The sequence below is a fragment of the Zeus faber genome, assembly GCF_960531495.2.
Source record: "Zeus faber genome assembly, chromosome: 11".
Classification (NCBI taxonomy): Eukaryota; Metazoa; Chordata; class Actinopteri; order Zeiformes; family Zeidae; genus Zeus; species Zeus faber.
The window spans coordinates 30654311-30668085 of record NC_137205.1 but is presented as its reverse complement, the minus strand read 5'-3'; the positions used below and the strand labels follow the sequence as shown (position 1 = coordinate 30668085).

The 13775-nt window shown below is 42.2% G+C and overlaps 1 protein-coding gene across 1 annotated transcript in view; it reads left to right on the top strand.

Annotated features, from left to right (window-relative positions):
- The first annotated feature begins 2512 nt into the window (after window positions 1–2512).
- Window positions 2513–13775, top strand: part of lmtk2 (lemur tyrosine kinase 2) — a 34036-nt gene continuing 22773 nt past the window's right edge. The window contains exon 1 of the mRNA XM_080010164.1: window positions 2513–3037. Within this exon, the coding sequence (XP_079866290.1) occupies window positions 2935–3037 (103 nt within the window). The 5' untranslated portion in view covers window positions 2513–2934. The remainder of the gene's footprint in view (window positions 3038–13775) is intronic.

The following is a 13775-nucleotide window of genomic DNA, read 5'->3' as shown; positions in this document are numbered from 1 at the left end:
GAGATTATTAATGAAGGTGGACGACTTTTCCTCCGTGTGTCCAACAGCAGCAAGTCCAATTTATTTGTGATTTCCATTCATTGCAAAGGATAATGCTCTGAAGACGCAGTCGCCGTCATCCACAGTAACTTCTGCTTCACAGGGGTCGCACGTTGCCATCGCTTGATGTGTGTGACTGCTATTATTGGAATGAATGACATTCCATTTTAGGCAAAGTTGTTTTTGTTGAGCCGTCGTTAGAGGAAGGAATTGAAAGCTTGTTTTCCTCCAATGTACTGACTTCAATAACATCGGATTTATCTGAATTTCTTATACAACTAATTCTGTTCTATCAGCAACATTTGGCTCAGACTGAGACTCATCACGTTGGCCTTTGAAATCTGTGGTTGGATTGGTTGTCTGGCAGAATGCTTTGCCACTGGACGCCGTGCAGGAATCACTCCCTGGTTGCTGTTGTTTTATGTCAATAACCTGTGCTTTTAGTCCAGTGGTTTCAAATAGTGGCTGGCCTTCACTGAACCAATGCAGCGCTAAGGAAATGCCTTTAAACAGAGTCAGTGTTGTTGCAATAAGCTCCAAAGCTGCAGAGTGAGTCGTGCTGCAAATGTCCAACCATGCTCCATGCGTGTGGGTCTACAACCGCATAACATGATCCTTGCTTAATAATTAAACATGTATCGCCAGTTATTGTTTACCGGTGATTCTCTGAATGGCTTTATCAATTGGCATGGCTATATTCCGTAACGCAAAGTCATAATTTTCCACAGCGATACAGCAGGTCACCGCTTCAGCATACAATAATAAGGAAGTAATCCAACCCTTACCCAGTTATGGGCGCCTGAGATCACTTCGCCAACACAGTGTGTTTTTATTTTATACGTAGTTTATTTTATTTTACTCCGTTTCCTTATGTTATGAGACAAACGTTCTGCGCCACTCTCTCACCTTGGGCTTCTTTGAGGCATCTGGAAGGGAACCTAAAAACACAGTCAGAATGAAAATATTTCCAAACACATACACATTGAATACGTGTTCCTTGTATTATGTAATTGCTTATGATTATTGTTACGAGTCTTTATAATTCAGGAAGATTGTATACATTGATATCTCTGGAATGTCTATACATTTTGACAGTGATCTTATTAGGTTTTTATTAAGTACAACTTACTCTGGTGCGTGTAATTTGTCCTCAGAAGTGTATATATTTATGACGTTAAATATGTCTTGTTTAATCCAACAGTCTTCTGGTAATACTTAAACATTTTTTTTCAAGCTAAAGAAAGGTTAGTAATAATAAGATAATACCTATAACTTTGTAACTTCACATGGCTAAGCGTTTGTATCTTACATTTAGTTAAAGTCCAATCATGATCACTAGACTGCACTGCCATCACATGATCTGTGTCCCACGTCAACTTGCGCATACATGCAAGGATCTGTGAGTGCCGCCATCTTGGTGAGGTGGCAATTGTTGATCACAAACTTCTTCCACAATACTGAACTGATCTGGGTCAAACTTGAACAACGGCATGTTGGAACTGCCCGAATACACATTCTACTCATTTTGTCTGTGGGTTCGTCGGATGCATGACATCCATAAAGTTCTGACGTCAGTAACATCTGCACACGTGGCCATCTTGGTGAGGTCCCGACTGTTGACCAATCACTAGACTGCGATGCCATCATGTGACCTGTGTGTGCAGTCATTTGCGCATGTGCGCACATTTCAGCGATGATAAAAAAATTTTTTTACAAAGTTATTCAACAATAATGGACCGATCTGGATCAAACTCGGAGGACGCCATGTCGGAACCACCCCGAATACACATTTTATTCATCTTGCCTGTGGCTGCAGTTTTCCGAGTTCCCGTAAAAGACACCATCATTTGTGTCGACACCAATCCCAACATTTTTGGGTTCCCCTGGAACGCAGCGTCAGCTTGATGACCAAACGAGTTACAATTTTCCAAGTGTCCATTGAAGGCAGCATCAGCTCCTGTCGTCTGTCAGTTCAGTTCAGTTCTGTTCAAGAGATTATTTGTCACATACATATACATACGGTCGTACATATATGCAGTTGTCTCGAACCAGTGTGAATATTGATAAGCGCAAACATTCCGCTACACATTTAATCCACATCGGCTTGAAATATAGATGTGGATTAAATGTGGACCACAGCCCGGTGCATAGGGTCATGCGACCTGGTTGGGGCGCACTGAGGACAGCCCACCGCGGTCGAGGGTCGGTCCGAGTCTGCGGGCTGGACCCCTAATAAATTGGGGAAAAAAAAAAGAAAAAAGAAAAAAAATCGAGGGTTCCTGGTGTGGAGATTAAAAATCACCGCCTTGGAAAAGTCCAAAACAGTTCAAAATAGAAATTTCAAAAAAGGCTCCAGTAACAAAACGCAGGCCTGTGATTGGCTGCGGTACACGTCAGTCTCGCAGATGCCCGCCCCTCAGTGACGTCACGCCATCCAGGAACATGGCGCTGTGGTGGAAGCCGTTCACCTGACAGCAGCCCGGGCTGGCGGCGCGACGTCCCCCGCAGACACCGATGTCCAAGCGACTTAACCGGAGCCACGGCCAAATATGACCCGCGGTAAACGCTCACGGTCCCCGCGCGTCTTCGCGGGCGAACAAATTAGAGGTTTGTGAGCGGGTTTCAGAATCGCTGGTCGAACCTGTTAGCGTCGACATGTTAGCCGAGGCTAAAGCTAATGCTAACCGGCTAGTGGGATACTGGACACGGTAGATGGAGCTAACAGGCTAATGGGACGTGAGCCGCTCAAGACCCAGAAATGATGCTCGATCTGCGGCTTTGATAACGCACACTCGAATTAATGAATCGCGCATTGGTCACGCTCTCGTAAGACGTTTCGAATACCGGAGGAGGAACCCGACCGGCTGACGGTGCTCGGCCGGCTGAGCTGGGAGGATGGGGGGCCGTCATGTTGTGCTGCTGCGGCTGCTCGGCGGGGCTCTGCTCTGGGTGTCCCTGCCGTGTGAAGGGGCCCCTCTTCCGCATCACTCCGCGCCAGGTGAGTCCCCGGCTCCCAGCAGCTCCCTGCACCTGCCAATCACTGGATTCGAATATGTTGACACCTGTCTGCCTCAGCTTTTTGCATTGCCGTATAACCATCCCCCCCCCACTCTGGTACACACAGTATCTGCAAAGTGGCACGATTTGTGAATTGTTGATACAGAGGTTTGTATTAATTTGAGGTGTATTGTATATTGTTTTTTTTTCTGTTTCCTATTCATTTCTGCCTATTGTTTTGATGGGAGCTGCTGTAACACATCTGTTTAGACAGGTACACACACATCTCTATCTTTCTACCTGTCATCTATCTGTCATCTATCATCTGTCTGTCTGTCTATCCATCTACCCATCTATCTGTCATCTGTCATCTATCTGTTTGTGTGTCTGTCTGTCTATCCATCTGTCTGTCTATCCATCTGTCTGTCTGTCTGTCTGCCCAACCACCCATCTATCCATCCATCCAGCCAACTATCAGTTACCAGTGGTATAATGTACAAGTACGTTGTTACTGTACTCAGTGCAAAGTATATTCAGTTTCGTAGGGTTTTGATTTTAACTCCACTATATATATATATATATATATATATATAAATAATCACACTTTGCTCTACTACAGTTCTAGTACAGTCGTGTTACTTGATATTGATCAAAACCATGCCCTGTATCTATCAAAGCTGATTCAGGATTGCTCATCAATGATTCATCGGCTCCATATCCTTGTAAATCTCTTTCACCGCCTCAAGCATTTTATTGTAATTCAGTGCATGAGCGATCATCTGCAGACAGAATGATGCCATTGCATAGTCTCTGTTGTATCAGGGCATTGGATTTGACAAGTACTTTTAATACTTTAAGTACACATATACTTTAACTTAAGCAGAAATGTCAGTGTTGTTCTTTCACTTTAACTGGAGTCATTTTGTGTCGTGGTAATCGCAGTTAGCTGTTAGGTTTTCTGGAGCTGGTTTATCGCACCAAAACCTTCCCTCTCTCACACGGTTAAAATGTACTCTTAATTTGAAAAATGTATTCTATTTTTTCTCTGTACTTATATAAGATTTCCTTGTGCTTCATAGCTGTCTATTGGCTAATGAACTGTCCAGGTCCATAAAAGAGTCTTGACTTTTCTTGAATTCAGATTTACAAATTCTAGGCCTTAGAAGTCAATTCATGGTGTCAATGTCAACATCAACATTTTGTCAGATTTTAGTTTTCAATATATTTCTCCTTGTCACTATAAACCAAGTTCTTCTGCATCAGAGTGAACATTTCTGATGTTATAAAACCCTAAGCCTACTGCTGAAGGTCATACTTGAGGGATGATTTGTTTTTAAAAGGCTCTTAAAAGGTATACAGTTGAGCTCTGATTTTTCTTTTTTTTGTTGAATTTTCAGTCTGGAATGTAGGCAGGGCTCAACCTTTGGTCAGAAGTGGCTTAAGCAACGCATCTGGAAAAAATGTACTCAAAGAGAAAAGTAACAACTGAACTTATCCTAATATTCCTTGATTGCCTTGAATCCACTTAGATATCTCAATGACTTATTTTAATGTTGATCACAGTATCCTGACACTTTAGGACCACAGTCTGTGAATGTTTAGGCTGTAAGTGATAACTAGTTAAATGGTAACCTCTATGTTTTTCAGTAGCCAACTTTTAGCGCTGGTTGAATGGACGTGATTTTTGACGAATCATAGAACAACGACCCCCCCGACTTTTTTTTTACGAGTGGCACTTTCTTAAAGCATGAGACATTCTGCCAATGGCCTGTGTTGGAGCTCAAAGTTAATAACATCTTTGTGGCGGTCAGTAATGTGTAACCACAACACAGTCCAGTTTTATCACCACTGGTCAATGATTAATGTAACAGTGAGGTTTGTTGAAGTGATTGCATATGCTTTTTATTCCTTTATTACATAGCAGTTTATTCTGTGTCCCAGTACCTCAGTCGTTTATTCCAACCGGTTCACTACTTCATTTGCTGCTGGAATAGTGTTTGAATCACCTGCAAAAATGTTATGCGTGCAGTTCATTGAAAGGTTGTAGAGTGGGATCACACTTCCACTGGGGAAATGTTGTCATGTAAGACTTGCCTGCAAATGACTTTGGCAGTGGGCCTGCCACTTGGAAGATAAAATATACTGCCAATGTTTTTATGGGAGGAACAGTCGGTTCAGTCATAGCCAGACTGTTGAAGTAACTGTCGCAGCAGCCCAGTGGGTTGGAAACGGCTGGTGGAGGGCTTTTCGCTCTGTTGTGTCGTTGTATGCTCACCTTTGTTTTTCCCTCTTCGCTGTTTACTGATTCAGTCACCATCAGAGTCAATGTGTAGATGCTGCCTTTACTGTTCTCTGTCCTGCTGGCTGCGGACACAGCCGAGCAGCCTCAGGTTTTCTGATTATCCTCTGCTGAGCTTCCTAGAACATCTTTGTGCTGTTTCTCCTAAGCTGGTTTAGTTTCATATCGTTATTGTATCCAAACAGTATGCATTTTGGTAGTCACATTTCATAAACAATACACATGGCCTGGTTTATCACTTAATTTTTTCTTTTACTATTGATTATGAGTCATTGAACCATCTGTTTTTATTTAAGTTCAAGTTCAAGAGATTATTTGTCACATACATACACATATGGTCGTACATATATTTGACAAGTATTGTGTTTGGGGAAAAAAAAAGAATGTATAAGTCCCTTCGAAGACATTTTGTTGAGGCATCTTCGTCAATAAACCAATATGGACCAATATGGATCAAAGGCATACTGTTTCAGACTCACTATTTGAACATTTTGTTGGAATTGTGATTGCCTGTATTTCATTAAAGAAGGACTGCTGCAACTGCAACCTGTATGGCAGACTTACAATGCATATCATATATCACTACATTTTTTGATGAATACCTAAATATCATTATTAATATGGATATTATTTTGATATTGTACAATTGTACAACAATGCACCCAGCCTTACCAGGTCAAGTCCCTCGTACATGAAAATGTTCTTGGCCAAATAAACACTGTAACATTCTAGCAGGTAGAGGCGTTGATTAGAACAGCTCGAACAGTCTATCAAGTTTAGAAAATTGCGTTACTTTACTGTAATGCAGCAGCTTAACTATATCACAATATTTGAACCAAAATCCCAGACGATATTTAGTCACATATCATGATATCGATATTATATCCATATATAGCTAAGCCCTAAGCTCAGCTGCACTATTCTCTCATATTAAACCAAATGAACACAGCAGTGAACATGGTCAGATTATCCCTTCTCCCCAAATCAAATCAAAACAGAAAACAAACTTAAAGGGGAACTATTATGCTCCTTCTTACACAAGTTAATATAGGTCTCTGCAGCCTCAAAACATGTTTTTGAGTTTTTGTTGAAAATACCACTAAGATTTGGTTTGAGCACAAGAGGTTTGAGCACAAGTTTTGGGTTCTTTGAGCCAATGGCGTTTGACCATGGCTTATGGGTTTCATTGTATATACTCTGTAGCTTTCACTTATTTCACCTTATCATTCCACCAAAATCTGTTTCTGAACAAATTTGAAGCGAGAAATATTAGTTATTAATTAGATCTACAAGACCTCATTTAAATGTTTGTTCTGACTTTGGTTGCTGTGCTCCAAGCTTGTGGGAGACACGGAAACCCCACTGCGATGCACCGGGATTCTCGCGTGTAGGGATTTTTTGTTTCAATGTAAGCGGAAAATAAAATAAAATAAAATAAAAACACCCACAGTCAAAACACACAGCAAATAGGGAAAAGAATAATAGGTCCCCTTAAAAAAAAAAAAAAAGGTTTAAGCCACGAAATAAAAAACTAAATAAAAGGCTGGCGTGTCATCCCAATGACCAGTTGAGTCATTTGAGGGGCCTGCCAAGTCCTATGAGCCCATGACTCAAATAAGACCTTACTTGGGGGGGGACCGATACCATGCGGTGCTATCCAGACCCAGCTTCTGTTTTCTCCATCTCGTCATGCACAGCCTGGAGCCCTGTTGCTTGGACAAAGGCTGGCTGCAGTGCTGTTGCACTGTAGGTGCCCATATTTTCAGTGAAATATGCTTTTTAAGGATTTATCAGGTTGAGCCTTGACTTTGGTTATCACTGTGGCTCTCTAACCACCTGAGCGGTAATTCCTCTAATCATGGACCTTTATCGGCATTGTTAAGTTCTAACCCTGGAAGAAGCATTTTGTTTGTATAGCTATGTATAGTATGCTTCAACTAGGACAAATGGACAGGCTTATTTAATGGTATTATATGGTTAGCTAGCTTTCGCCTGAATGGTGAAGGGAGACCATTGGTAAATTCCGTGCATTATATTTTGAATAAATGATTCATGCCAGTGGCTGTTCCTGATTAACATATTCAAATCACAGGTTCAGCAACAACAGTTCTGTTCTGTGGGCAGTTCTCAGATCTCTCTTCCTGTTCTTCCGATTTGCCCCATGCCAGGCAGGAATTGTGCACAACTGGCATCCCACACGAAGAAACATGAAGTTCCAAACTGGACACAACACTTTCAGTGATCTTCATTAAGTACATGTCTCCATTTACAGCTACACACACCAGGGCAAGTGCATCTACCACAGGCTGTTTTAAATATTTTAATTCCTCCTCTCATCAATATTTCACTGCAGACACTGATTCTCCATGGCAGCCCTTAGCAAGGAAGGGATATTATATAAAGGAGTAGGAATCATATTGAAAATTACAGGCGTAAACAAGCCCAAGCGCTCGGCGTTGCGGCTTTGCCAGTCAGGTGGGACCTGGAGGACGCAGTAAGGGGCCCCTGATTGAATGCGACCTGGAACCCAGAGGCGTTATTAGGCAGCAGGTTGATGAGGCTGTGTCAGCTGATATGTGCTGACTGCTCCACCTACTGTGCATCGCCCGCGGAGCTTTGAGAAATGTTTGGATGGAGAAAAACCCGCACAAGTCAAGCTTAATTATGACAGGGCGACTAGAAAATGCAGACTGAAAACAAGGCAAACCTCATTGTTCATTTCGACTCGACTCTTGAGTGTCATCTTATCCACTAAAACTTTTAAAGGAAAGATTCTGGGTTTTTTCTCCTATTAAATGTGTTTGCTTGGATTGGAGTCACACAGACCACGTTTTCTCTGCCTTAAAGTGGCAATTCTTACGATCATCTGTCATCCGTGTTGGGTGGATTCGGATCTATTTATTTGTTTGGGGTTTCTTGGTCACTTGAGGTAGGGGGGATATTTTATTTTATTTTTTCCAAGGGTATTGTTCTTTTTTGTAATTGTTCATCCTTATTGACAGTTTACTGATTAAACCAGCAATCAAATTCACCATGGATGCCTTTCACTTCTTGCGCGTATCTGATCAGTGCATTCTTCAGGAACATAAAGGCATATGAAGGATCATATGCTTCACGTAAACATATTGAACTTGCTTATCAAGTGCCAACTCTATATATACAGTGCATCCGGAAAGTATTCACACCCCTTCACTTTCCCCACATTTTGTTATGTTACAGCCTTATTCCAAAATGGATTAAATTCCTTTTTTTCTCATCAATCTACACACGATACCGCATAATGACAAAGCGGAATTTTTTTTTTTTTAGAAATTTTTACAAATGTATTAAAAATAAAAAACTGAAATATCACATGTACATATGTATTCACACCCTTTGCTATGACACTCAAAATTTAGCCCAGGAGCATCCTGTTTCCACTGATCATCCTTGAGATGTTTCTACAACTTGATTGGAGTCCACCTGTAGTAAATTCAATTGATTGGACATGATTTGGAAAGCCACACACCTCTCTATGAGGTCCCACTGTTGACAGATCATGTCAGAGCAGAAACCAAGCCATCGAGTCAAAGGAATTGTCTGTAGACCTCCGAGACAGGATTGTATCGAGGCACAGATTTGGGGAAGGGTACTAAAAAATTTCTGCAGCATTGAAGGTCCCAAAGAGCACAGTGGTCTCCATCATTCGTAAATGGAAGAAGTCTGGAACCACCAGCACTCTACCTAGAGCTGGCTGCCCAGCCAAACTGAGCAATCGGGGGAGAAGGGCCTTGGTCAGGGAGGTGACCAAGAACCTGATGGTCACTCTGACAGAGCCCAGCTCTCCTCTGTGGAGATGGGAGAACCTTCCAGAAGGACAACCATCTCTGCAGCACTGCACAAATCAGGCCTTTATGGTAGAGTGGCCAGACGGAAGCCTCTACTCAGTAAAAGGCACATGACAAGCCTGCTTGGAGTTTGACAGAAGGCACCTAAAAGACTAACCCTAACCCAGACCATGAGAAACAAGATTCTCTGGTCTGATAAAACCAAGATTGAACTCTTTGGCCTGAATGCCGAGCGTTATGCCTGGAGGAAACCAGGCACCTCTCATCACCTGGCTAATACCATCCCTACGGTGGATCATGGTGGTGGCAGCATCATGCTGTGGGGATGTTTTTCAGCAGCAGAAACTGGGAGACTAGTCAGGATCGAGGGAAAGATGAACGGAGCAAAGTACGGAGAGATCCTTGATGAAAACCTGCTCCAGAGCGCTCAGGACCTCAGACTGGGGCGAAGGTTTACCTTCCAACAGATTCAACAAGGTGTTGGAAACATTCCTCAGAGATTTTGGTCCATATTGACATGATAGCGTCACACAGTTGCTGCAGATTTGTCGGCTGCACATCCATGATGCCAATCTCCCGTTCCGCCACATTACAAAGGTGCTCTATTGGATTGAGATGTGGTAACTGTGGAGGCCATTGGAGTAAAGTGAACTCATTGTCATGTTCAACAAACCAGTTTGAGATGATTTGAGCTTTGTCACATGGTGCATTATCCTGCTGAAAGTAGCCATCAGAAGATGGGTGCATTGTGCTCATAAAGGGATGGACATCAGCAACATTACTCAGGTACGCTGTGGCCTTTAAACCATGCTCAGTTGGTACTAAGGAGCCCAAAGTGTGCCAATAAAATATTACACCACCAGTACCAGCCTGAACTGGCAGGATTGATCCATGCTTCCATGTTGTTTACGCCAAATTCTGACCCTACCATCTGAATGTCGCAGCTGAAATCGACTCATCAGACCAGGAAACGTTCTTCCAATCTTCTATTGTCCGTTTTTGGTGAGCCTGTGCCAATTGTAGCCTCAGTTTCCTGTTCTTAGCTGACAGGCGTGGCACCCGGTGTGGTCTTCTGCTGCTGTAGCCCATCTGCTTCAAGGTTCGACGTGTTGTGTGTTCAGAGATGGTATTCTGCATACCTTGGCTGTAACGAGTTATTTGGGTTACTGTTGCCTTTCTATCTTCTCAAACCAGTCTGCTCTTTCTCTTCTGACCTCTATATCAACAAGGCGTTTTCGTCCACACAACTGCCGCTCACTGGATATATTCTCTTTTTTGGACCATTCTCTTTAAACCCCAGAGATGGTTGTGCTTGAAAATCCCAGTAGGAGTTTGCATGTTCTCCCCGTGCTCACATGGGGTTTCCTCCACCTCACGTCAGTAAGGACCCCCACCCAAAACATGCACCCATCATCGTCTGACCAGCGATGGACACTTATCACCTGGAGGAAGGACAAGCCAGGATGGGTCAAAAGCAGAGGATCCATTTCACCGGCCACCATCAAAGCATGTGCATGTGTGTGTGTGTGTGTGTGTGCAAGCATGTGTTGTAGTGTGGTGTGTTGCGTGACGAATAAAGACTGGTTCTTCTTCTTCTTTTCTAGGTCAGCAGTTTCTGAAATACTCAGACCAGCCCGTCTGGCAACAACAACTATGCCACGTCCAAAGTCACTTAAATCCCCTTTATTCCCCATTGTGATGCTCGGTTTGAACTTCAGCAAGTCGTCCTTACCATGTCTAAATGCCTAAATTCAATGAGGTTCTGCCATGTGATTGGCTGATTAGCTATTTGTGTTAATAAGCAATTGAACAGGTGTACCTAATAATGTGGTCGGGGAGTTTATATATATTTTACATATATATCATATATTTTTTTTACAATAATATTACAGATTAGAACTTTGATATGAATATTTAACTTTAATTGTAGTGAGAGTTACCTGCTGTTATAGCCTCCAATAAGTATAAACCAAGTCTTTATTTAAAATGGGAAGGTGACATGGCATCCAGACAATTTCATATAGTACCAAAAAGTAATTGTTGCATCTTATCAAACTTTATGTCTGCAAGTTTTATGTTGCTATGATTATTTTCCCTTCTGCAAATGGTACAATGGCAAATTGCATTTCCGCAGTGCAAATGAGTTAGATTTCTCTGGTTTGGCATGTTGTAAGTAGCCTTGTTCTGTCTATGCCAAGAATGTGATCTCAAATACCACAGATGTGACTTCAAATACTTAAATAGTTTTTAGGTTTTTAACAGTCATACATTTTTCTAGGGCTGTACCCGACTCAGAATTTTGTCAATCAAATCAGATTCGGCTGTTCAATGCGAATATTTGACTATTCGGTGGAGGGGTGCGCACGGAGAAACGAGCCTAGGGTTGGGTACCCACCGACCCAGTATTAAACGGGCCCCACGGCTAAATTATTAAAGACCATAGTATTGATAAGAAAAAGTATTTCATTTATTTTGGCTATATTTCTAACTTGCAATAAGATTAAGATATTTGTCTAAGAAGCATTTTGGCTATTATCAGAAGAGACATCTCTCCTTTCTCTCTCTCTCTCTCTCTCTCTCTCTCTCTCTCTCTCCATCTCTCCATCACCGGAGACATGGAGATATTTATGAGGGGGGCGGGGCCGGCTCCCTCTGCCTGCCTCTCACACAAGCATGAGGAGATGTTTATAATTCCTCATTGAAATGTAATCCACGTGCATTTTGTCAGTTACGATCTGTTTTATCCGGAAATTATAATTTACACTAAAAAAAGAAAAACGAGTGCTCAACCTGAAGAATCCAGTTGGCTGACAGGTTTTCCGACTGATGATTCGACTCTTCGACTTTCAGGGGGCAGCTCTATATTTTTCTAATAGTGTTGAATATTATCTGGCTTCTTGCATCTTCAATTTTGGTTTATTCAGTTAAAATGGCTGGATATGTTTCAATCCAGAGAACATAAGTATGGTTTAGTGTGCAACACCTTTGTCATGGGTGCAGCACCGGCCTCATATTTTCAGTTCTCTACTGCAAAAAAAGATTTTGGAGTAGTTTATTTCTGCAGAGCAAACAAAGCAGCTGCTCTCTGCTGTGAAATATTTGCTGAGATACAGAGAAGGAGGACAAGTGAGGCAACCTATTAACGCCCATTAACACTGATATTTGCATAGAAGAGCCCTCAGTCTTGCAGACCCTGCCTGCGTTCACATTTCCCGTCTTTGCTGGTGGTTTTAACCAACAGGGATGAACACGGCGAGAATTTTTGTTCCACTGGCTAATAAACTCATAATTATAAACACCCGGTGTTACAGGTAACACATTTTCGTTGTGCGGTGTTACTGGTGTCCGATGTCTGCTGCGCAAAACTCTGGGTGCTGTTCCCGGTAGAAGCCATTTTCTGGGGAATATCGCACTCAGTGGCTTAAATAAAGATCGTAAATTTATATAAAGTTGTAGGAAGCAGTTGGAGGATTTGGACGATGTGGTCTCACGTGGCGCGGTTGGTCCAGTGATTGCACCGGAGTCGCAGCTCCAGGTTATTACTTGTATCAATTCTTATATATAATAACAGACACAAAATAATTTAGTGTAATGTATTTTATTCTTTGTACATCACCATAGCAACATATCGTAGCGCCTGTTTTGTACCTCCCCCTCGCTCCACCCGTGCCGTTAAGAAAGTGCTGCTGCACAGTTAGTATTTTACAAATTAGAGTTTTTTGTTTTTTTTTCGTTTTTTTTGATCAACGTTGGCACTGATACGTGGAAATGAACTAAATGGGTTTTATTTCTATAAAAAAAAAGGCAAAACGACAGTGAGGGCAGTGGGCAAGTAATGAAATCAGTCTATGCCCGAACACCGTGTAACATTGGTAACCGCAGCAACCTTAATGTGGAGCAGAGATGACTGATGCTAATGCTTTGAAATCTGGGTTTTACTCTTGGCGTGTAAATAGACAGGAATGTCCATTTATCATTTGGCCATTTTATATCCCATTTAGAATCCAAAATCAGAAGTTATTGACTTTTTCCCCGCATGAGGGACCATGAAATGTTGTGAGAGTGGGGATCACTCCGTGGGGAACCCTCGCGCTCCCTGCCGAGCCACTCCAGCATCGCCCCAAGCCGGTCTCTGAACTGGAGGAGCGCCTCCGCTCTCCGCCTCGGTCCTCCTGCTTCTACCGTAGTGTTGGGTCATTCATGAACAATCCGATTCTTTTAAACAGCTCAAAATACTTTTATTATTATTATTTTTTTATTCTTTTATGTTGTTGTTTGATTAAGGTGCTGTCTCCTCTACTGTTGTTTCCAGTCACACTGGTACCATGACACTTCTTTTCTGGCGTGTTCGTGACGTCGAACGTGACACACCAGAACAAAAAGAAAAAAAGAGCAGCGTTTCAGAACAGAAAGAGCAGAAAGGTGTCAATCACCTAAACTGAGCGGGTTTACCCAGGTTTAAAAAAACCCGGGTTAATCCGCTAATTTTGGTGTAAAAATGTTTTCACTGAGACCAAGCCCTTGCACTTATTAGTGATGGTTGAGATTACTTGCAGAGATTGAATTTAACATATATGTATACCATAACCGTTAGTCGTATAGCTGACAACTAT